The sequence below is a fragment of the Thalassophryne amazonica genome, chromosome 5 (genome assembly GCF_902500255.1).
Source record: "Thalassophryne amazonica chromosome 5, fThaAma1.1, whole genome shotgun sequence".
In the NCBI taxonomy this organism is placed as follows: domain Eukaryota; kingdom Metazoa; phylum Chordata; class Actinopteri; order Batrachoidiformes; family Batrachoididae; genus Thalassophryne; species Thalassophryne amazonica.
Window position 1 is genome coordinate 42,941,218 of NC_047107.1, and position 20,358 is coordinate 42,961,575.

The 20,358-nt window shown below is 40.5% G+C and overlaps 1 protein-coding gene across 3 annotated transcripts in view; it reads left to right on the forward strand.

The window, feature by feature from the left end:
• Positions 1–20,358, forward strand: part of rhobtb4 (Rho related BTB domain containing 4) — a 193,352-nt gene that overhangs the window by 159,817 nt on the left and 13,177 nt on the right. For all 3 annotated transcript variants that reach the window (XM_034170073.1, XM_034170072.1, XM_034170071.1), the window contains 4 exons: positions 1,631–1,816; positions 2,042–2,861; positions 3,118–3,337; positions 8,088–8,206. In XM_034170073.1, coding sequence (XP_034025964.1) covers positions 1,631–1,816; positions 2,042–2,861; positions 3,118–3,337; positions 8,088–8,206 — 1,345 coding nt within the window. The remainder of the gene's footprint in view (positions 1–1,630; positions 1,817–2,041; positions 2,862–3,117; positions 3,338–8,087; positions 8,207–20,358) is intronic.

Sequence of the window (20,358 nt, forward strand, 5' to 3'; positions counted from 1 at the left end):
CGAAACAAACTGTCATCAAACTTAAATAAGACAGGGATGAAATGGAGGTGTAAGAGTCACTCGGTGTTCACAGGAAGCACTTATTTATTTCTGTATTTATTTATTTATGTTCATTGTTAGTTGCTATTATATATTTTCTGTTGTGTTTCTATTCGGGTTCTTTTTGTCTCTTTCTCTAAAATTGTATATAATAATCATTAGATTGTTAATATATAAACAAAAATAAATTTAAGAAATATTACAATTTGAAAACAAATGCACCCAAACGTGATGACAGCTGGAGCTGCGTAATGCTAACTTTTAACATTGAAAATGCCATAGACATGCTAACACGTTAGCATCGCTCCCGTTTTTAAGTTATAAAATACATCTATCAACTGTTTCAGAAGACCATAACAGGTCGGTTTAACATAGAAAAGGTAAATAATACTCACAGACGTATGCACTTTAGGGTTTTAAGAAAGAATGTATAAATGAAGCAACAGATCGAAGCATTGCTTCAATCTGAGAACCACTGCTTTGATTGGTTCAAGGTTCAGAGCAAAGCCGCGCTGCAGAAAAGTTGATCACGGACCCACTGCAGCGTCTGTAATCAGTGTAGAGAAATTATCATTTTCCTGACAAACACCCCCAAAACAACGGCCACTCTGAAGGACCAATAACAGAATTGTTAAGCACAAAGCTTATTGATGTCGGTGGATCGAATCATTTCTTAACGATACCCGAAAGGAACCGGTTCTCGATACCCATCCCTAATCATGACACTCACCTGTTTCCAATTAGGTGTTCTTTGAGCATTGATCAACTTTCCCAGTCTTTTGTTGCCCCGTCCCAACTTTTTTGAAATGTGTTGCAGGCATCCATTTCAAAATGAGCAAATATTTGCACAAAAACAATAAAGTTTATCAGTTTGAACATTAAACATCTTGTCTTTGTGGTGTATTCATTTGAATATAGGTTAAAGAATATTTGAAAATCATTGTATTTTGTTTTTATTTACATTTTACACAATGTCCCAACTTCATTGGAACTGGGGTTGTATATCACAATATCAATTTTAGGTCATACCGCCCAGCCCTGGCTTGAAAGTTAATGGAAGATGCTGTTGGGTCCCTGTGTTTTGAAAACGTAGATCATTTAAGAATTGTTGATTGTTGCTCTGTTAATGATCAGTGTTTGTACCACAGATTTCAATCAAACATTACCTAGAAACAGACACAAACTGGTCACATAAATGTCAGCAGCTGTAATCACTGTAGTCTGCCTGCACAAACATGTTGCTTGGCCCTCACACTCATGCGCAAAGAAGCCCCACGTACACAAACACCTATCCCCATTGTGGAAGCAAGTGACACAAACTTTTTATTTTGCTAAATAGCACTGACCCTTTGCCCACAATGTTTTGTAGCAGTTGGGAAAAACGTGTTCAGTTAACATATTGCCTGTTTTGAACATAAACCGACAATATGTTCAGTGACTCTGGATTGGCCAGTTTTCCCTTATGTTGCATTGTCATTACAGTATGTCCACACAAAGACTGTGTAATGTCTCTTGCTTGTACTTCAGTTTCAGTTATACCTGTATATTTTCACCATATCTTTGATCAATTATCTCTCTCCTTTTACCATAGATCTGATGTAGTGGTCCTTTGCTTCTCTCTGGCAAACCCAAATTCTTTGCGCCATGTTCGTACCATGTGGTTCCCAGAGATCAAGCACTTCTGTCCCCGGACCCCCATCATCCTTGTTGGTTGCCAGCTGGATCTGCGCTACGCTGACCTGGATGCAGTAAACCGTGCAAGACGACCTCTAGCCAAGTGAGACCCTGCTAAATTTCAAAGGAACATAGATATTAAGTAGTTGGAGTTGCTTCACACAGTCAGTTGATAATCAATAATACAATAATAGCAACATGTCTGTGACATATTGTCTGAAATGTAGGTACGCTATCTACTTTATGAAGTTTTCTGAAATGTTCATACTTGCTAAACTTTATTGAAATATTGCCATTATTAACTTCATTATATCTTCTGAATGCACAGACCCATCAAACCTACGGATATTCTTCCTCCAGAGAGAGGCCATGAGGTAGCAAAGGAACTTGGAATTCCCTACTATGAAACCAGCATTGTTGCCCAATTTGGAGTCAAAGATGTCTTTGACAATGCCATCCGAGCTGCTCTCATTTCCCGTCGTCACCTGCAATTCTGGAAATCCCACCTGAAAAAAGTCCAGAGACCCCTTCTTCAGGCACCATTCCTACCTCCTCGCCCCCCACGGCCCATTGTAGGTATCCCAGACCCTCCTCCCACAGACTGTGAAGGCCCTGACTCCTTATTTTGCCAGCCATTGTGTGCAGATGTCCTTTTCCTCCTGCAGAGTGGAGCGACCCGTATCTTTGCACACAAAGTCTATCTGGCTACTTCCTGCTCCAAGTTCTATGATCTCTTTACCCTTGATGTAGATGGTTCTTATATGGAGTCACGAGGAGAGGAATGGGGAAAAAAGGAATACTTGGACAATGGAGAAGAAGATGAGCAAAGCAGGCGAGGAGCCAAGGAACAAGCTGGGCGCACCAAGAGTCTGGACATAGACAAAGATGGGGTAGATGGAGGGGTGCATGGTCTGAATCAACCCCAGCTGCTCCAGCAGGGGTCCCTGAGGACTTCCCAGAGTGATAATGCCCTTCCCTCTAGAGCCCAGTATACCCTGGGAGTAATGGGGACTGGTTGTGCACTTTCAGGATGGGGTAGAGGGTTCCTTAGCCTGTGTCTGGAGCATGTTGATGACCCTATGACTGGAAAGCCACGACTCATGACTGTGGTAGCCATGGATGCACTCATACAAGAAGAACCTTTCAAGGTAATGGCCTTCAATTCAATTAATTTTATTTGTATAGCGCCACATCACAACAATGCTGCTGCAAGGCCCTTCACACAATGAAGGCCTTCAGTGAAACAACAAGCCAAATAATTTGAGCCAAATATCTTTAATGTTTTGTATGTTAATGTTATAGCCTGCTGTAGAAAGCTAACAGTCAATATGTTGTTTTCACATTTTCTGGAATCTTCATAACATAAATGACTTCATTTGATTTCTTGGTTTCTTCCGGTTTTAGGCCGTGCTTCAGTATCTGTACACCGGCAGCCTTGACGAAGGTCGGCGGGACTTGATGCAGGTGGCTACCATTGCAGAGCTTTTAGAGGTCTTTGATCTGAGAATGATGGTGGCCAACGTTCTGAACAGAGAGAGTTTCATGAACCAGGAGATCACCAAAGCTTTCCATGTCCGTAGAGCCAACCGCATTAAGGAGTGCCTCAATAAAGGGACCTTTGCTGGTAAACCATTGTGCAAATACTTTCATGCCTTCAGTACTTTCAAAAACATTAGTCATTGCAATGCATATGTTCTCCATGGATGTATTAGTTTATGTGCAACTATGTGCATGGGCAGGTCAAAATACAACCCCTGGCAATAATTATGGAATCACCAGCCTTGGAGGATGTTCATTCAGTTGTTTAATTTTGTAGAAAAAAAGCAGATCACAGACATGACACAAAACTAAAGTCATTTCAAATGGCAACTTTCTGGCTTTAAGAAACACTATAAAAAAATCAGGAAAAATAATTGTGGCAGTCAGTAACGGTTACTTTTTTAGACCAAGCAGAGGGAAAAAAATATGGAATCACTCAAGTCTGAGGAATAAATTATGGAATCACCCTGTAAATTTTCATCCCCAAAACTAACAACAGCATCAAATCAGATCTGCTCGTTAGTCTGCATCTAAAAAGGAGTGATCACACCTTGGAGAGCTGTTGCACCAAGTGGACTAACATGAATCATGGCTCCAACACGAGAGATGTCAATTGAAACAAAGGAGAGGATTATCAAACTCTTAAAAGAGGGTAAATCATCACGCAATGTTGCAAAAGATGTTGGTTGTTCACAGTCAGCTGTGTCTAAACTCTGGACCAAATACAAACATGGGAAGGTTGTTAAAGGCAAACATACTGGTAGACCAAGGAAGACATCAAAACGTCAAGACAGAAAACATAAAGCAATATGTCTCAAAAATCTAAAATGCATAACAAAACAAATGAGGAACGAATGGGAGGAAACTGGAGTCAACGTCTGTGACCGAACTGTAAGAAACCACCTAAAGGAAATGGGATTTACATACAGAAAAGCTAAACGAAAGCCATTATTAACACCTAAACAGAAAAAACAAGGTTACAATGGGCTAAGGAAAAGCAATCGTGGACTGTGGATGACTGGATGAAAGTCATATTCAGTGATGAATCTCGAATCTGCATTGGGCAAGGTGATGATGCTGGAACTTTTGTTTGGTGCCGTTCCAATGAGATTTATAAAGATGACTGCCTGAAGAGAACATGTAAATTTCCAGTCATTGATGATATGGGGCTGCATGTCAGGTAAAGGCACTGGGGAGATGGCTGTCATCACATCATCAATAAATGCACAAGTTTACGTTGATATTTTGGACACTTTTCTTATCCCATCAATTGAAAGGATGTTTGGGGATGATGAAATAATTTTTCAAGATGATAATGCATCTTGCCATAGAACAAAAACTGTGAAAACATTCCTTGCAAAAAGACACATAAGGTCAATGTCATGGCCTGCAAATAGTCCGGATCTTAATCCAATTGAAAATCTTTGGTGGAAGTTGAAGAAAATGGTCCATGACAAGGCTCCAACCTGCAAAGCTGATCTGGCAACAGCAATCAGAGAAAGTTGGAGCCGGATTGATGAAGAGTACTGTTTGTCACTCATTAAGTCCATGCCTCAGAGACTGCAAGCTGTTATAAAAGCCAGAGGTGGTGCAACAAAACACTAGTGATGTGTTGGAGCGTTCTTTTGTTTTTCATGATTCCATAATTTTTTCCTCAGAATTGAGTGAGTCCATATTTTTTTCCCTCTGCTTGGTCTAAAAAGTAACCGTTACTGACTGCCACAATTTTTTTTTCCTGATTTCTTATAGTGTTTCTTAAAGCCAGAAAGTTGCCATTTGAAATTACTTTAGTTTTGTGTCATGTCTGTGATCTGCTTTTTTTCTACAAATTAAACAACTGAATGAACATCCTCAGAGGCCGGTGATTCCATAATTTTTGCCAGGGGTTGTATCATGAATGACTTATAGAAGCTGATGAAGAAAGATGCAGAAGACTTTGCGCTGCACATTGCTGTAAATGTACACATTATGTACATTTGACTACACTGGATTTTTACATATTTTGCATTGTGCACTTGGATAATTGTTAGAAAATATTTATTTTGTTTAATGTTTATATATTTTTGAAGCCCTTCTTTAAGTCATCAAAAGAGTTGATGGCTGTGTTGTGTTGTCGTGTTCATACTTGTCTGTTTCCAGTGTCTCATGTGTATCTAACATCATCTGTCCCCTGAAGCTGTTTTGTGTGTGTGTGTTTCTGCATGTTGTTACAGCATTTTGCAGCCAGTGCCTGACATCTGCTATCTCTTGTCCTACATTCTATCCTGATAATTCCTCTTGTCTTCCTGTTTATAATCATGGGAATTGTTCTCCAACAAATTGCTGACCAGAAATTCTATTGATAAATAAATTTGTTTGAACAATTTTATGAACGAATTTGCTTTTCCTTATGGCCCATTATGGCTCATTGTTGACCAGGGCTGATGTCCGCCGGACTCCACAGGAGCTAAATTGATGTCAGTTGGGCAAAGCTGATGTTTGTCGTGGGTTCAGAAATTTTTTTTTAACATGCTTAAAATCTTCATTCATGCTAAAATACTGGCAAGAGTTGAGTTCTGTTACCACTACTTAACTTCCGCTAGAATGCCGTGCCCCTCTGCCAGCCTCTGTTGGCCAGCATCAGAGGCTTAACTACAACCCCTGGCAAAAGTTATGGAATCACTGGCCTCGGAGGATGTTTATTCAGTTGTTTAATTTTGTAGAAAAAAAGCAGATCACAGACATGACACAAAACTAAAGTCATTTCAAATGGCAACTTTCTGGCTTTAAGAAACACTATAAGAAATTAGGGAGAAAAAAAAAATTGTGGCAGTCAGTAACGGTTACTTTTTTAGACCAAGCAGAGGGAAAAAATATGGAATCACTCAATTCTGAGGAAAAAATTATGGAATCATGAAAAACAAAAGAATGCTCCAACACATCACTAGTATTTTGTTGCACCACCTCTGGCTTTTATAACAGCTTGCAGTCTCTGAGGCATGGACTTAATGAGTGACAAACAGTACTCTTCATCAATCTGGCTCCAACTTTCTCTGATTGGCAAGATGCATTATCATCTTGAAAAATGATTTCATCATCCCCAAACATCCTTTCAATTGATGGGATAAGAAAAGTGTCCAAAATATTAACGTAAACTTGTGCATTTATTGATGATGTAATGACAGCCATCTCCCCACTGCCTTTACCTGACATGCAGCCCCATATCATCAATGACTGTGGAAATTTACATGTTCTCTTCAGGCAGTCATCTTTATAAATCTCATTGGAACGGCACCAAACAAAAGTTCCAGCATCATCACCTTGCCCAATGCAGATTCGAGATTCATCACTGAATATGACTTTCATCCAGTCATCCACAGTCCACGATTGCTTTTCCTTAGCCCACTGTAACCTTGTTTTTTTCTGTTTAGGTGTTAATGATGGCTTTTGTTTAGCTTTTCTGTATGTAAATCCCATTTCCTTTAGGCGGTTTCTTACAGTTCGGTCACAGACGTTGACTCCAGTTTCCTCCCATTCATTCCTCATTTGTTTTGTTGTGCATTTTCGATTTTTGAGACATATTGCTTTAAGTTTTCTGTCTTGACGCTTTGATGTCTTCCTTGGTCTACCAGTATGTTTGCCTTTAACAACCTTCCCATGTTGTTTGTATTTGGTCCAGAGTTTAGACACAGCTGACTGTGAACAACCAACATCTTTTGCAACATTGCGTGATGATTTACCCTCTTTTAAGAGTTTGATAATCCTCTCCTTTGTTTCAACTGACATCTCTCGTGTTGGAGCCATGATTCATGTCAGTCCACTTGGTGCAACAGCTCTCCAAGGTGTGATCACTCCTTTTTAGATGCAGACTAACGAGCAGATCTGATTTGATGCAGGTGTTAGTTTTGGGGATGAAAACTTACAGGGTGATTCCATATTTTTTTTCCTCAGAATTGAGTGAGTCCATATTTTTTTCCCTCTGCTTGGTCTAAAAAAGTAACCATTACTGACTGCCACAATTTTTTTCCTGATTTCTTATAGTGTTTCTTAAAGCCAGAAAGTTGCCATTTGAAATGACTTTAGTTTTGTTTCATGTCTGTGATCTGCTTTTTTCTACAAAATTAAACAACTGAATGAACATCCTCCGAGGCCGGTGATTCCGTAATTTTTGCCAGGGGTTGTATATGCAGCACCTCCTCTGGATCTCTTGGGCATGAAGAAAGATGTAGAAATGTAAAGAAATGCGGATTATGTAGAACTTGTCTTGTTGATGCACCAGTAGCAAGTGATGAAATCACAGAATTATGTCGACGATCAGCTCCGCCATGCACCCGTTGTCCGATGCTGATGGTTTAACTATGTCCAATGGTAAATTAGTCGACCGTTGCCAAACTTTGCCCATTTCTGAGCTATGTCGACCTGCTTTAAAGACAGGAATTTGGACCCCTGGAGTGAGCCTTCTCCAAGGTTTTACAGAGATTTTTGAGAATCTGTTACATCAGGCAGTGTCAGACACTTCACGTCACAGTGTGAATGGGCCTTGAGTTAGAAATTGAGGTTTAAATTGAAGGTCATGTTTTCCCCAGCTGATGTTCTCTACCAGAGTGTTAGATCCTACAGAAATTGCTTGATGACCTTCTATCCTACATCTGCTCTCCTTTCCTTACTCTGTCAAAAGCTGTTCTGTCTTTTTGTCAATTTATCTCTCTGTGCCTGTGTCTATGTCTCTGTGTGTGTCTGTCTGACCTTCTGTGCGTGTCTGTCTGGATGTCTGCCTTGTCTGTCTTTCCCCCTCTGTAGCTTGGGCTTCTGTGGCACTCCATGAGATGAATGCTCTTTTCCCACCCCGGTTTTAGATGTGGTGTTCCGAGTGGACGATGGCTGCCTCCCGGCCCACAAGCCTCTGCTCATCTCCAGCTGCGACTGGATGGCTGCCATGTTTCGTGGTTCTTTTATGGAGAGCTACATTGAGGAGGTGAGCACAAGAACAGAGGGAAGCCCTTCCAGGTGGAGACACTTTTTAGTATCTAGTTTTGTCAAGAGCAGCACGTCTTGAGGTTTAGTCTTAAAGATGTCTCACCACTCAGGGCCACATATGCTCTTCAGAGTGACAGCGTATTGTTACTTCTTCACTGCTGCATGCCAACGCCATCTCAACTGACAGCCAGACATGGTTCATGCTTCTTCCCCAAAGTTCTTTTTTGTCACTGTGGGCATGATAGATATAAGCAATAAATAAAACAAAAAGAGCTGGCAGAGCATTCAGTTGCCCTCAGGAGGACAGACACTATAACACTAAAAGAAAGCAATTACCTAGGCTTCTTGTGTGTTGACATTTATCTGTATTCCTTTATGTTTAGATTGCATGATGACCCTCCATCTTGTTTTTATTTATTATTTTATTTTATTTTATTATTCATATATTTTTGTGGGTAAAGCCTATAAACTAACCATGATGGTAACTTCAACTAAGGCCGTAGTTATTGGATTTATTGGTTTACAGATTTTTATGGGATTCGAGGGCCAGGGTCGGTCAAAAAAACATGGTTTGAAGGGTTAGTTGGTTACAACAAGTAACAATATTCAAAGATAAATAATAATTTTTGTTTCCGGGAATTAATGGGTGACAGCACGGTGGCTTAGTGGTTAGCACTGTTGCTTCACAGCGAGAAGGTCATGGGTTCAATTCCCGTGGCCTTTCTGTGTGGAGTTTGCATGTTCTCCCCGTGTTTGCGTGGGTTTCCTCCGGGTGCTCAGGTTTCCTCCCACATCCAAAGACATGCGGGTTAGGTGGATTGGAATCTTTGAAATTGTCCTTAGGTGTGCGTGTGGGTGTCTCTGTGTTTGTTTGTCTATTTGTGGCCCTGCGACAGACTGGCGTCCTGTCCTGGGTGTACCCCGCCTCACGCCCTATGACTGCTGGGATAGGCTCCAGCCCCCCGCGACCCTTAATTGGACTAAGCGGTAGAAGATGGATGGATGGATGGGATTGATGGGTTAGACTTTTTAAATGAAAAATTATGGACAGGACCACAGTTTTATACTTTTATTGTAAACAGTCTCGTAAACAAACTAATCTGCTGTGGAGCTGCAGCATTTCTTCTGAACAGACCGTGATTGTTTTAATGACTTTAAAATCAAGTCACCATGACACAAAATCACAATTATGTAACCTTTGCGATTAATCCACAGTTCACACCATAGAAAAATATTGGGGACTGTTTTAAACATTGTGTTGATGTGGCTTTTTGACACATAAGAGGTCAGAACAATGAGTTATTGACACGAGCCTCGCTGACTGATGAAGACCGCGAAGGCAGTCATTCGTGGTGGAACCATGGAGCGAGCCATGTGATCCCATTTTTTTGGGGGGGGGATATCAAAAAAGCAGAAATCTGCGTGCAGATGGGGCAAAGCATGGCTCCAGCACATGCTGTGAAGTGACTTGTCAGCCGTTGCATCCACTGCTTTGGGGTGGGTTTTCCATCCAGTGACTGGAATCTTAAGCCCCCGTCACACATAGCAAGAATGTGCAGGAACCAGCCCGACACAGCAAATGTTGCCATAATCCAATGCAGTCGGGAGGAAGAGAAGCATGGTCAGCAGTGTCAGAACGCATCCAGATTACCTTGTCCACACCTGCACGATATCATCCACAACGCATGTAGACAACAGTTTAGATGATACAGACTGCTGTCAGATGGTCATAAAATGCGCTGAAGACTGCCCGATGTTCAAATGTCTGGATGGTAAATCTGGGAGGGATCGCTGTGTTCCTCACACGCACGTGCGCGCGTGTGTGTGTGTGCATGGCGCACGTGCATGTATACCCCACGCACATGTGCGTGGCTGAAATTATCACTCAGCTGTGTGTGTGTGTGTGCGTGTGTGTGCATAACGCTGCATGAGCCACTAAGCGTGTGCGCAGGGCGGTGGCAGATGTATTCATATACAGATATGATGGAGACAGTAGTTCACATTATTTACATCGCCTATGGGAAGGAATAGACAAATATCTTTACTGTAAGGTCTACTGTGGATATAACAGCCTGTTCAAATTTGCGACAGCGTGAGCGCAGTAGCGCACGGTGCTTTCGGTTTGATAGCCGCAGTTCACATTCACTGTTCATGATAATAATTCATAATTATTATCATGATGAAGCTTACCACATACATTTCAACAGTTCCTTTGTGCTCCGGGGAGCGGGGATAGACATTATTATTCATGGCACGTGCAGGTCATACCAGCAGGCTTTGCTGTGCCAGATGCATCTCGAGTTTCCCTCATATGTGCTCAAATCGTTTCAGATCCTATTTTGCCACCATCAGAAGATGTAAATTGCGGTCAGATGGTGCTCAGACTGCACATGGACCGCCGTCGAGATGGGACATCTAGCCACCCGGACGTTTTGGAACGTGCATCACACTTGGGGCCGCTGGCCGATTTTGACCAACTGTGTGGACTCTCGCAGATGGCTATCAGAACGTTTTGGAACTGGAACCTGACGTTTTCCGATGCGCGCCGATTCATCATTCTGATGCCACTCTGCGTTGCGTGATTGTGGCCATGTGTGACGGGAGTATTAATAACATTTATCCATAATGAGATACAACCAATGCCTTTTAAACTGAGAGCTGCTTCATTCAACTCCATAACTTGGAGTTGATTGAAGGGATTGTGGACGTTGCATTACCCTGCCTCAGGACATGTTAACCCTAAAGGGTCCCTGTGTTGAGGTCAACGTTTCCTCATGTGCTGCTTATCAGGCAAAGTCTGTGCACCATATCTGATGTATCTAGAAAGGAAGTTCATGTCTCTGACTGCCTTTAAACTGAGGCTCCCTGGCCTCTATTGCAGAACCGGATCCTCTAGGATAAGGTTACTTTCCAGGTCAGCGGCATTCCCTTATGTACAGTGCATCTGGAAAGTATTCACAGTGCTTCACTTTTTCCACATTTTTTTTTGTTACAACCTTATTCCACCATGGAGTAAATTCATTTTTCCCTGAAAATTCAACATAAAAATGAGTTTGTTTTTTTGCAAATGTATTAAAAAAAAAAAAAAAACAGAAATCAAACGTACATAAGTATTCACACCCTTTGCTCAATACTTTGTTGACGTACCTTTGGCAGCAATTACAGCCTCAAGTCTTGTTGAATAGGATGCAAACACGGGGAGGACATGGAAACTCCACAAAGAAAGGATACATATACATTCACACCCACAGTCAATTTTAAAGCTTCCAGTTTACTTAACCTGCATGTCTTTGGTTGTGTGAGGAAGCCAGAGCACCCAGAGGGAACCCACACAAACAGGGGGAGAACATGGGAACTCCACAAAGAAAGGCCCCAGGTGGAAGGCAATCCCACAGCCTTCTTGCTGTGAGGCAACAGAGATAACCACTAACCCACCGTGCTGCCTATCCAAGTAACATTCCCACCCAATTTGGAAGAAATCCATCACGCCTTTTTTGATTTATCTTGTCCACAAATACACATGCTAGTGAAAATGATACCCTGCTGGCCACTTCACTGATGTGTTGGGTAATTACAGCATTTTCAGAACTTCATGTTGTGTCACAGTTCCTTTCCTTTCCACTGGACATTCGCACCTTGCATGCTGAAAAAACAGCATTTATTAATATAGCAGCTGTTGTCAGAGGAAATGATGTCCAAATTATTGCACCATCAGCAGACAAAGATGTGCATGTAAATAGAAAGAGGTTCCACAATTAAATATAATAAGTACAAAATTAACAGCATAGTAAAAATGTAATATTTGGTTCATCTGGAAAGTATTCACAGCACTTCACATTTTCCACTTTTTATGTTACAGCCTTATTCCAAACTGGAGTAAATTAATTTTACATGAAAAAGTATATTTTTGAAATTTTTGCAAATTTATTAAAAATAAAAAACAAATCACCCGTACATAAGTATTCACACCCTTTGCTCGATACTTTGTTGATGCACATTTGGCAGCAATTACAGCCTCAAGTCTTCTTGAACATGATGTCACATGCTTGGTTGCACCTATCTTTGGGCAGTTTTGCCCATTCCTCTTTGCAGCACCTCTCAAGCTCCATCAGGATGGATGGGGAGCGTTGGTGCACAGTCATTTTCAGATCTCTCCAGACATGTTCAATCAGATTCAGGTCTGGGCTCTGGCTGGACCACTCAAGGACATTCACAGTTGTCCTGAAGCCACTTCTTTGATATCTTGGCTGTGTCCTTAGGGTCATTGTCCTGCTGAAGGATGAATTGTCTCCCCAGTCTGAGGTCAAGAGCGCTGTGGAGCAGGTTTTCATCCAGGATGTCTCTGTACATTGCTGCATTCATCTTTCCCTCAATCCTGACTAGTCTTCTGCTGTGCCCTGATGTTGTCTTGTTGTCCATACTTCATGAGGTGTGTTTACATTGTGCCCTGAACTGGAACTCTGCTGAAACTGATCTCTCACATGAGTCATGGGCCATGAGATGGCACGAGATTCACAACTGCGAAACAGTGAATGAAATGCAAACTGGCACTCTCAATGAATAGACTAAGTTTGAACCGTATCCGATCTGCATTGCGGATTTCGTGGGTATTTAAATCTTTTTAACATTGAAAAGCCCTTTTGATCTATATTTTGTAGTATATTTTAGCTTATGATAAGCCACTTCTAACAAGACTTTGACCTTGAAATTTTTTTCCAAGGTAACAATTTGTGAAATTGTAAAGTAATGTTGGTGGAGGCCTGTGCTGTATGAGCATGGTGCTGTAGTTTTTAATAAGTTTGCAAAAATCTAAAAACTGAGAAAACTTTTTCATATTGTCATTATGGGATATTGTGTGTAGAATTTTGAGGGGAAAAATTTAACTGCATTCATTTTGGAATAAGGCTGTAACATAACAAAATGTGGAAAAAGTGAAGCGCTGTGAATACTTTCCGGACATGCTACAGATCCAGGCTTTCAGAGGCAGTGTAAGCAGCTCGAGAAATGAGGAACTCTTTCACATGAACAGTTAGTTATTTTTCTCTTCTCATACCAAAAAGAGAATTAATTGATACTGACCTGATACCTTAAGCCGGGTTCACACGGCAGGATAATTAGGCCGATATCGGACCCGATCTTCCCCTTCCGACAATCTTAAGGACACCCCGACAATCGTGATAACGTCAAAGATAATCTTATCAGCTATTCCTGCCGTATGAGGTGTGTTCAGAGCGCTCTGATCTGCTCGGAGCGTCAGGAACGCTCCGATCGCAAATCGGGGATATTCAACATGTTGGTTTTTTTGGCCCGATATCGCAGCGTGTGTTGTGTCCTCCGACCACAAATGAGCTCACAGCCTGCTGAATGTGACGTGCAGCCAATCAGAAAGCGAGGTGATGGACATACGGAGTGGAAAATAAAATCAAAACAGCTGTTCTGACTTACCAGAAGGTCCGGTGGTCGCGCTGTCTCCACTTCTTTAAAGAAGGCCTTGTCTTTTTCTTTTTGTATCGTTTATTCCCTCTGTTTTAAATAGTCCACAAAGTACCTCCGTTTGTTTACTCTGAAGTCACGTTTAATCTCGAGAGATTTTTGCGAGATTTCCTGTCTGAACTGTAAATGTTCGTGTGTGGTGTTGTTGTTATTACTGTGTGGATGGACACCATACACTGTACGACCAAACTTGTTAGAGCCATGATTTTTTTATCTTCACATGTGTGGTCTCTCAGGTTTTGGAAACCTAAAGATAATTTTAAAATCCTGTCGTGTGAACCAGGCTTTAGAAATTTAAAGTCAAATTTAAAATTTGCAGTATTTATTACTCTCTTTCCCAACTCTTCTGTACTTTGCTGCACGGTGAAACTGTCTGATAAGACCGATGATCAAGTTGTGTACATATCATTCATCACAGAACCTACTGTGGACAAACTGTATCTGCATGAATTACGGGCCAATTCCCATTTTGACTTAAATGGGAGCGTTGCTACTGTCAAGACATGAAGTTTGTAAAAAAAAAAAAAAAAAAAAAGGATTATAATTTTGCCTAGGCTGAAGAGGATTTTTAAATGCATAAATAAGCATAATGCTGCATCTACAAATCACTTCTAACATGAAAGTTGAGCCCTATATCAGCATTAATTTTAGAAATGTCCAAATTATAATTCTGCAAGGCTGATAATACTGAAGTGAAATTTGGTTAATTGTCACCATATCATAGATGTAGACACAGCATCATGTTGCGTATGTATGTTACTGCTTGGGTGTTCAGACTGGTTTCTTTGTGTGTACCAAATGGACCTCAGTCACTTTTCACACTAGACTTTTTGTTTAAACATACAACCCCTGGCAAAAATTATGGAATCACCGGTCTAGGAGGATGTTCATTCAGTTGTTTAATTTGTATAAAAAAAGCAGATCACAGACATGACACAAAACTAAAGTCATTTCAAATGGCAACTTTCTGGCTTTAAGAAACACTATAAGAAATCAGGAAAAAAAATTGTGGCAGTCAGTAACGGTTACTTTTTTAGACCAAGCAGGGAAAAAAATATGGAATCACTCAATTCTGAGGAAAAAATTATGGAATCATGAAAAACAAAAGAACGCTCCAACACATCACTAGTATTTTGTTGCACCACCTCTGGCTTTTATAACAGCTTGCAGTCTCTGAGGCATGGACTTAATGAGTGACAAACAGTACTCTTCATCAATCTGGCTCCAACTTTCTCTGATTGCTGTTGCCAGATCAGCTTTGCAGGTTGGAGCCTTGTCATGGACCATTTTCTTCAACTTCCACCAAAGATTTTCAATTGGATTAAGATCCGGCCTATTTGCGGGCCATGACATTGACCCTATGTGTGTTTTTGCAAGGAATGTTTTCACAGTTTTTGCTCTATGGCAAGATGCATTATCATCTTGAAAAATGATTTCATCATCCCCAAACATCCTTTCAATTGATGGGATAAGAAAAGTGTCCAAAATATCAACGTAAACTTGTGCATTTATTGATGATGTGATGACAGCCATCTCCCCAGTGCCTTTACCTGACATGCAGCCCCATATCATCAATGACTGTGGAAATTTACATGTTCTCTTCAGGCAGTCATCTTTATAAATCTCATTGGAACGGCACCAAACAAAAGTTCCAGCATCATCACCTTGCCCAATGCACATTCGAGATTCATCACTGAATATGACTTTCATCCAGTCATCCACAGTCCACGATTGCTTTTCCTTAGCCCATTGTAACCTTGTTTTTTTCTCTTTAGGTGTTAATGATGGCTTTCATTTAGCTTTTCTGTATGTAAATCCCATTTCCTTTAGGCGGTTTCTTACAGTTCGGTCACAGACGTTGACTCCAGTTTCCTCCCATTCGTTCCTCATTTGTTTTGTTGTGCATTTTCAATTTTTGAGACATATTGCTTTAAGTTTTCTGTCTTGACGCTTTGATGTCTTCCTTGGTCTACCAGTATGTTTGCCTTTAACAACCTTCCCATGTTGTTTGTATTTGGTCCAGAGTTTAGACACAGCTGACTGTGAACAACCAACATCTTTTGCAACATTGCGTGATGATTTACCCTCTTTTAAGAGTTTGATAATCCTCTCCTTTGTTTCAATTGACATCTCTCGTGTTGGAGCCATGATTCATGTCAGTCCACTTGGTGCAACAGCTCTCCAAGGTGTGATCACTCCTTTTTAGATGCAGACTAACGAGCAGATCTGATTTGATGTAGGTGTTAGTTTTGGGGATGAAAATTTACAGGGTGATTCCATAATTTATTCCCCAGAATTGAGTGAGTCCATATTTTTTTTCCCTCTGCTTGGTCTAAAAAAGTAACCGTTACTGACTGCCACAATTTTTTTTTTTTCTTGATTTCTTAGTGTTTCTTAAAGCCAGAAAGTAGCCATTTGAAATGACTTTAGTTTTGTGTCATGTCTGTGATCTGCTTTTTTTCTACAAAATTAAACAACTGAATGAACATCCTCCGAGGCCGGTGATTCCATAATTTTTGCCAGGGGTTGTATTTGCCCTGAACACTTGTGACAACAAAATAGCAGCACTAAGGGCAAAGAAATTGACAATCATGTCTGTACAGCTCCACTGTGAGGGCAGTTTGATTATATGGTGGAGAACACAGGGTTACGTTAGTGTGTTTTAAGCTGCAATAATGGGAGATGGGAGGTGATGGTCTCGTGGTTAAGCTTTGGGCTTGAGACCAGAGGATCCTCGGTTCAAACCCCAGCCTGACTGGAAACTCACTATCGGCCTTTGGGAAAGGTCCTAAATCCCCAGTTGCTCCTGGTGTGTAGTGAGCGTCTTGCATGGCAGCACCCTCACATCGGTCGGTGTGTGTGTGTGTGTGTGTGTGTGTGTGTTTGTGTGAATGGGTGAATGTGAGGCATCATTGTAAAGTGCTTGGAGCATTTGATGCAGATGGAAAAGCGCTATATAAATGCAATCCATTTACCATTTAATAAGCCTTCATTGATCCCTCAAGTAAAATGTGGATATTGTAGACAAACAGAATGAGCTAGAAAATAAATGATTCAAGAAGATGCTAAAATATACAAGGTGAAAGCAATATATATACACCTAAGGCAGGAGCACACTACAGTCACAAAATTAAGTGGCAGTATCACAGTAGTATGGACATTACAACCAGTCCTGTTCAGAATTATTGTCACCCCTGCCTCTTAAGTACATCATTGAAAAAATGTTCAGTAATGAACAGGGGCGTAGCACCAAATTCTGGGCCCTAGGTACTAGCCATATTGAAGACACCCCCCCCCCCCCCCCCCCCACACACACACACACACTATGTTCTTTTTTTATTAACGCAAACACCAAATTTCTAATGCGTAGTCAAACCAGGTCTACATCATGTATACCTTGGATCACACCTGGGAGTCAGAACCCTTTTTAAAGTTGGGGGAGCAATATTGAGTTGGGGAGTCTGGGGGACCAAATTGCACCACTTTCTAGAAAAATGGTGCAATTTGGTGCATTCCCGTCTGTTAAAATGCACAGGAATGCACCAAATTGCACCATTTCTTTAGAAAATGGTGCAATTTGGTCCCCCAGACCCCCCAACTCAATATAGCTAGCTTTCAAGCTCACCTCTCTTTTCAAATAATTTGGTTAGCAGCTGCTTTCCCTTATTTAGTTTTCTTTCCCTGGCCTTTTTTCTCTTCTTTTTTGAAATCCAGACTTTGATTTTTTAGGAAAGTCATATTTTATTTCAGCCTAAACACTAGGGCTGCAACTAACGATTATTTTAGTAATCAGTTCATCGGTCGATTATTTTTTTTTCGATTAATCGTTTTGGGGTTTTTTTGGTTTTTTTTTTTTTTACTTGCATGTGAGTTTTGCCATTATTTCTTTACGTGAGTTATTATTAAAAGGCCTTTATCACGCAACATCAACATTTGAGCTTGTAACAAAGTTATGTTATATTCTCGTCAAAAACATACCTGGAGTAGTGTTTTGTTTTATTTTGTACATACATACATCACCGACACACCACAAAGAGATTTCTATCAGGTTTCACCCGATTAGGAGCATTTTTAGATGCCTACAGCAACTATCTCAACCACTGACAACATAGAGAGCAAGAGTCCACGAAACTATTTTAAAGGCCTGACTAAAGTGTAATATGTGATCCTTAATAACATATTTTCATGAAAAAAAGACACACATGTGCAGTTAACTGCATTTTATTTTTTCTTGTGTAAAAACACAGCTTAGATGTGGTTTGACTGAAACAAACTGTCATTAAACTTAAATAAAACAGGGGTGAAGTGGAGATTTAAGAGTCACTAGGTGTTCACAGGAAACGGTTATTTATCTATATTTATTTATTTATGTTCATTGTTAGTTGGATTTATCTTTTCTGTTGTGTTTAATCAGGTTCTTTTGTTTCTTTCTCTAAAATTGTATTGCAGCATTACACTGGTTATTATTACTATTATTGTTGTTGCTATTATTACTAATATATAAATAAAAAAATATTACAATTTGTAATACATTTGACTCTTTTATGACAACAAACGCTGAGCCATGAATTATTATACAGAAAACAAATGTGCTGACAGCTGCAACAGCTTAATGCTAATTTTAACATTGAAAACGCCATAGACATGCTAACGCGTTAGCATCGGCCCCGTTTTTGTTATAAAATACATCTATCAACTGTTTCAGAAGACCCTAACAGGTCAGATTAACATAAAAAGGTAAATATTACTCACAGAGATATGCTCTTTATGGTTTTAGTGGGGAAAAATTAACATAAAGCGAAATAAAAACAATGGATCAACAAAGCAACAGATCGAAGCACTGCTTCAATCTGCAAATCACTGCTTCGATTGGGTCAAGGTTCAAAGCAAAGCCGCGCTGCAGAAACGGTTGATTTATATGGAAGAAACGAAACATTTGCGGTAAAACAAAGTTATTTAACAACAAATCGATGACTAAATTAGTTGACAACTATTTTAATAATCGATTAAATCAATTAGTTGTTTCAGCTCTACTAAAGGCCTCCTCTTTCTGTCAGATCCCGTATGGTAGTGTGCCGCCTGTGCGCCTGGACTAAACCATTGTACAGCTGTGCAGGGGTGGAAGGGCCCTCAGAGATCTTTCAATATTATTGTTAGAGCAGAATTATGTTTTGCAACATTTATACATTCATTCAAATTCTATTCTTTTACAACATGAATTGTATGGACATTCATAACATGCAACACAAAAATGTATTTAATACCAGTTTTTTGTGGGCCCCCCATGCTCTGGGCCCTGGGTACATAGTACCCTTTACCCCCCCAGTCCGACACCCCTGGTAATGAATGTAAATGAACTAATTTAGTATAATCAGAACTTCTCATTTGTGCCCAAATGTAGCAGTAAAACTGAGTGACTGTAACTGAAGGACAGCAGTGAGGGATGCCGCCAAGAAAACCATGACAACTCTCAAGCGGTTACAGACTTCTCTCTCTCTCTTTCTCTCTGTGTGTGCTTTGCATCACCAGTCACAGCTTCATGGTGGAGTGGTACAGAAACCTGGCAAATGGTCATTCAGGGAATAACCCTGTTGTGTCTGATTTGCGGGCATTCATGCTGGTTATACGGTCGCAAATTAAGCTTTTAAAAAGGAGTAATGTGGAGCCTGTAAAACGGTATTTGTGACCGGAATCCAGCGTAAACATCCACAAATGATCAGATGCAAAGGGGTTATTTCCATTCTAATCCAATTCCATTGTTTGCACGGTTTATTTTTTTGTAGGTAATTTGGTCGGCGAGGCCTACCGTCGAGGCAACGTCGCTCCAACAATGGTCAGGGCATGGAGTAATCCATCAAATGTGAAACAGTAATTCTGTATCAGAATCCACATCAGTACTTTCGTATGGTATCTTAAATTCATCCATTTCGGCATTGTCGTCAGTACACGACTTTCTCTCGCTTTCAGCTAACAGCGCCATTATTGACCTCTGTGGAGCAGCGTGCACGGTCAGTCAGAGCGTGGAGTAATACATGAAATGTGGAATGGTTGAATATTTTATGACCTTACACCCGATATTATACAGTCTGAAATCTCACGTTTAACCAATCAGATTTGCAGAAAAAATGCCATTGGATATAGAATTATGTTTGCGTAAGAGTGGTTCTTTGCATGCAGCTCTTTTTGTAATGCAGTGAAACTTTGCAGTGTGGTTTCTTTTTAAGGAACCACAACTATACGAGTACACTCTGGCTGCAGATTATTCTTATTCATACCTCTCTGAAGCTCCAAAACAACAATATTAATTTCCTGCAGAAGTGAGTGGATGTGGCAATCCACTCCAATTATTGGCCCCTGCGCCAATAAATGACACATCCATTTAAGTTAATCAGATAACAAATGGCTGGGCTGATATTCATTTGTAAAATCTTGTCTTCTGATTTATATGCCAAATTAACAAATCATTAGCATGTCACGTAGCATATGGCCCAAAACAGCAGGTGTGCATCATCTCTGTGCTCCTCTACTTATAGTTTGTGCTGGTTGTTGCACTTGAGCTGTTTACAAAGGGTGCCATTTAGACTGTGAGAGCAACATGGGATCACCTAACACTCTTCTGTTGCCATGCTCAAGTCACACTTCCTTTTTGTTATATTT